This window comes from Propithecus coquereli, unplaced genomic scaffold, assembly GCF_000956105.1.
Source record: "Propithecus coquereli isolate 6110/MARCELLA unplaced genomic scaffold, Pcoq_1.0 Scaffold773, whole genome shotgun sequence".
Taxonomy (NCBI): domain Eukaryota; kingdom Metazoa; phylum Chordata; class Mammalia; order Primates; family Indriidae; genus Propithecus; species Propithecus coquereli.
Genome location: NW_012153874.1, coordinates 272,588 through 276,234, shown reverse-complemented (window position 1 = coordinate 276,234; position 3,647 = coordinate 272,588). Strand labels below are relative to the sequence as shown.

General features: G+C 38.4%; 1 protein-coding gene across 2 annotated transcripts in view; it reads left to right on the top strand.

Annotated features, from left to right (window-relative positions):
* The window catches only part of LAMA3 (laminin, alpha 3), a 252,466-nt gene that overhangs the window by 180,332 nt on the left and 68,487 nt on the right, over positions 1–3,647 (top strand). For both annotated transcript variants that reach the window (XM_012662686.1, XM_012662685.1), the window contains exon 38: positions 2,452–2,682. In XM_012662686.1, the coding sequence (XP_012518140.1) occupies positions 2,452–2,682 (231 nt within the window). The remainder of the gene's footprint in view (positions 1–2,451; positions 2,683–3,647) is intronic.

The window sequence follows — 3,647 nt, the reverse complement described above, 5'->3', positions numbered from 1 at the left end:
GGGAAAGAAAAAATATTTGAAGGAATAGTGTACAAACTTCCCATATTTGATAAAAATCATTAATCTATACCCACGAAGCTCGATAAACCCCACGCAGTATAAATGCAAGAGATCCATGCACAGACGCATCATGATAAAGATGCTGAAAGACAAAGAGAAAATCTTGAACGCAGCAATTCATTACATACAAGTGGCCTCCATAACACTGACAGCTGATTTGTCATCAGAAACCATGGAAGCCAGAAGGCAGTGGACGACGTATTCAAAGTGCAGAAGGAGACATACTGTCAGCCACGAGTTATGTATCCAGTAAAAATCCTTTAAAAATGAAGGTAAAATGAAGACATTTCATTATATATTTAAAAAAACCTGAGAGAATTCATTACTAGCCAAGCTTCTTTACCATAAATACTAAAGGGAATCCTTCAGACTGAAAAGAATGGACACTAGACAGTAACTCAAACCCACATGGAGGAATAGAGCACTGGTAAAGGTGATGATAATACATAGGTAAATGTAAAAGGCATAAGTATATGTATAAGTAAAAGCATAAGCATAAGTATAAAAGTACATCTTTTGCTTGTGACTTTTTTGCTCCTATCTGATTTAAAAGACAGCTATTTACAGCAATAATTACACATCTGTGCTCTTGGGCATACAATGTATAAAGATGTAGTTTGTATGACAACAAAAGAGCAAAGGAGCAAGGGAGGGAATGAAGCTAATAAAAGAAAAGCTTTGTATACTATTGAAATTAAGTTGGTATTTATATGAATTTTCCAGCATGGGCAAATCCATAGAGACAGAATGTAGACTAGCGATTGCCTGTGCCTGGGGGTGGGAATGGGTAGTGATTACAAATTGACAGTTCTTTTTGGCATAATGAAAATGTTCTAAAATTACATTATGGTGATGGTTGTATGCTTCTGTGAATTTATTAAAAATCATATACTTAAAATGAGGGAATATTATTATATATAAATAATACCTCAAGCTGTTAAAATATAAATTAAAATTATGTAAGTATTATATTTATATGTTAGTAATAATTGCTACCATCTACTGAATGTCTCTACATGCTAGGCACTGTGTTGAACACTTTATATACATTGTATAATTTACTTTACTTTACTTTACTTTAGATTAGGTATTATTATGCCTATTTAAGAGATGTGAAAACTGAGTTCAAAGGAGACAACAGAATATAAAGGTTAAGAATGTGAGCTTTTACATGAAAAGGTTTTCAACATTACTTAATCATTACAATGCAAATTAAAACCACAGTGAGATACCACCTCACACGTATTGGGATGATTAGTATTAAAAAAAACACACAGAGAGAAAATAACAAGCGTTGGCAAGGATGTGGAGAAATTGGGACCTTTGTACACTATTGGTGGAAATGTAAAATGGTGCACCTGCTCTGGAAAACATGGAGGTTCCTCAAAAAATTAAAACTAGAATTACCACATGATCCAGCAATCTCATTTTTGGGTATATATGTAAAAGAATTGAAAATAGGATCTTGAAGAGATATTTGCACACTTAAGTTCATTGCATTATTCACAGTAGCCAAGAAGCAACCTAAATGTCCATCAACAGATGACTAGATTTTTAAAAATGTGGTATATATACAATGGAACATTATTCAGCCTTAATAAAGGAAATTCTACATTATGTGATAACATAGATGGACCTTGAAAACATTGTGCTAAGTTAAACAAGCCAATCACAAAAAGACAAATACTTCAGTTATATGAGTTATCGAAACTAGTCAAACTCCTAGAAACAGAAATTAGAATGGTGATTGCCAGGGGATGGGAGAAAGTGGGAAAAGGGGAGTAGTTGTTTAATGGGTATATAGTTTCCCTTTTGCAAGATGTGTAAGCTCTAGAGATCTGTTGTGTGACATTGTGCTTATAGGTAATAATACCGTACAGTTAAAAATGGTTAAGATGGTAACTTTCATGTTATGTGTTTGTTACCACAATAAAAAATTAAAATAAAATAATATGAGTGTGTGCAATAAAAGATTATACTTTCCATCACAATTATTTACATTTAATGAATGACCTAACCTGCATGACTCAGTTTCTATTAACATATACCTTCCTTTCCTATATCTTTCTCATTCATCTTATGTTTACCCAAACTAAAGTACATTTAAAAATAGGTGTAAACTTGGGAAATTTTATTTTGCTTTATTGCACCTTATTTCCTGCCTTCATTTTTTTCTCCCTTCATGAGAATAACCTGGGACATCTGATTTCTGAATGTAATTGCTCTAGGAGGTACTTCCCCATCTACTTTATTTTTCCTTATGCATTTCTTTATTTTTCCTTATGCATTTTATATGTCTTTTCTTTGATTCACTCTGGGTGTCTGCCTCTTTAGAATCCCTGGAAGTGAACTTGCCTAAGAAAGACCCTGCCTTTCTGTTTCCATGTGTAGAAAAACTTCAGACACGCCAGCAGCCGAGCCCCAGTGTCTAGGGAAGAGCTGATGACCGTGCTGTCTAGACTGGCAGGTGTGCGCATCAGAGGCCTCCACTTCACCGAGACGCAGCGGCTCACCCTGGGTGAGGTGGGGCTGGAGGAGGCCTCCAACACAGGAAGTGGACGCATAGCACATGATGTGGAGATGTGTGTCTGCCCCCCTCACTACACTGGAGACTCATGTCAGGTAGGACATTTTCCCACCCACGAGATTCCTCCAGGGCTGTTCCAGCTGGTGACCAGCACTGAGGGATGGTTTAGGGCACTCTCCTTATTGCTTCTCTGTCCAAATTTCTGCTGGGCTGTAGCTTATCTTTTACCTAGACTCCCTGCAGGAATTAAATGTGAGGAAGACACCACCAATGTCTCAGGATGCATAGGAAAGCCATGGGAGCTCCCAGATGGTGGGGGCTGGAGAAATGAGAAGTAGGAGGGAGCCCTCTGGTCAGCATCCCAGCATTTGAGTCCCCGCCTTTCTAATAGCTGACCCAGGGTGTTCTTGCCTTTCTCTAATCCAGCCACCCCGCCTCCAACCACCCCCCAAGTCCCCAGTAAAGTTGAATTCCAGAGAATATCCTGGATTCTGCAAGGAGATACCACGTTCCAATTTCCTAGTTCGCAGCAAGTCCATATTGTTTGAGGTCTGTTCAACCTGAGTTGTCCTCAGGTGATTAAAATGTGCCATAAAATAAAACTCTTTAATATCACAAGCTATAAATGTGCTCTTTTCCTAAAGAGATTGAGAGAAAGCACAATGTGAGTATAATTAGTAGGAAACATCAAACATTATCATTCTGTGTGTTCCATATGCCAGAGTGTGCAGACTTAGCCAAACCCTTCACTTTCTTTCCTGGCCCCTCGATAGCGGAAAACCCCAAGGTGATCTGCACACCAGAGTTTCTATTTTTCAAAGCTACCAAAAATATCTCACCTGCCCTGATTTTCTGGGGACTCCTGAGTTGTAACCTGTAGCCCACGGGTTGCGGGGTGCGCACATTTTTCCCCCTTTTCCTCCATCTCTTTTCCAGCCTGATTAAAATAGATCGCCTGAGGGAAGGAGTTTCTATTTTTCAAAGCTACCAAAAATATCTCACCTGCCCTGATTTTCTGGGGACTCCTGAGTTGTAACCTGTAGCCCACGGGTTGCGGGGT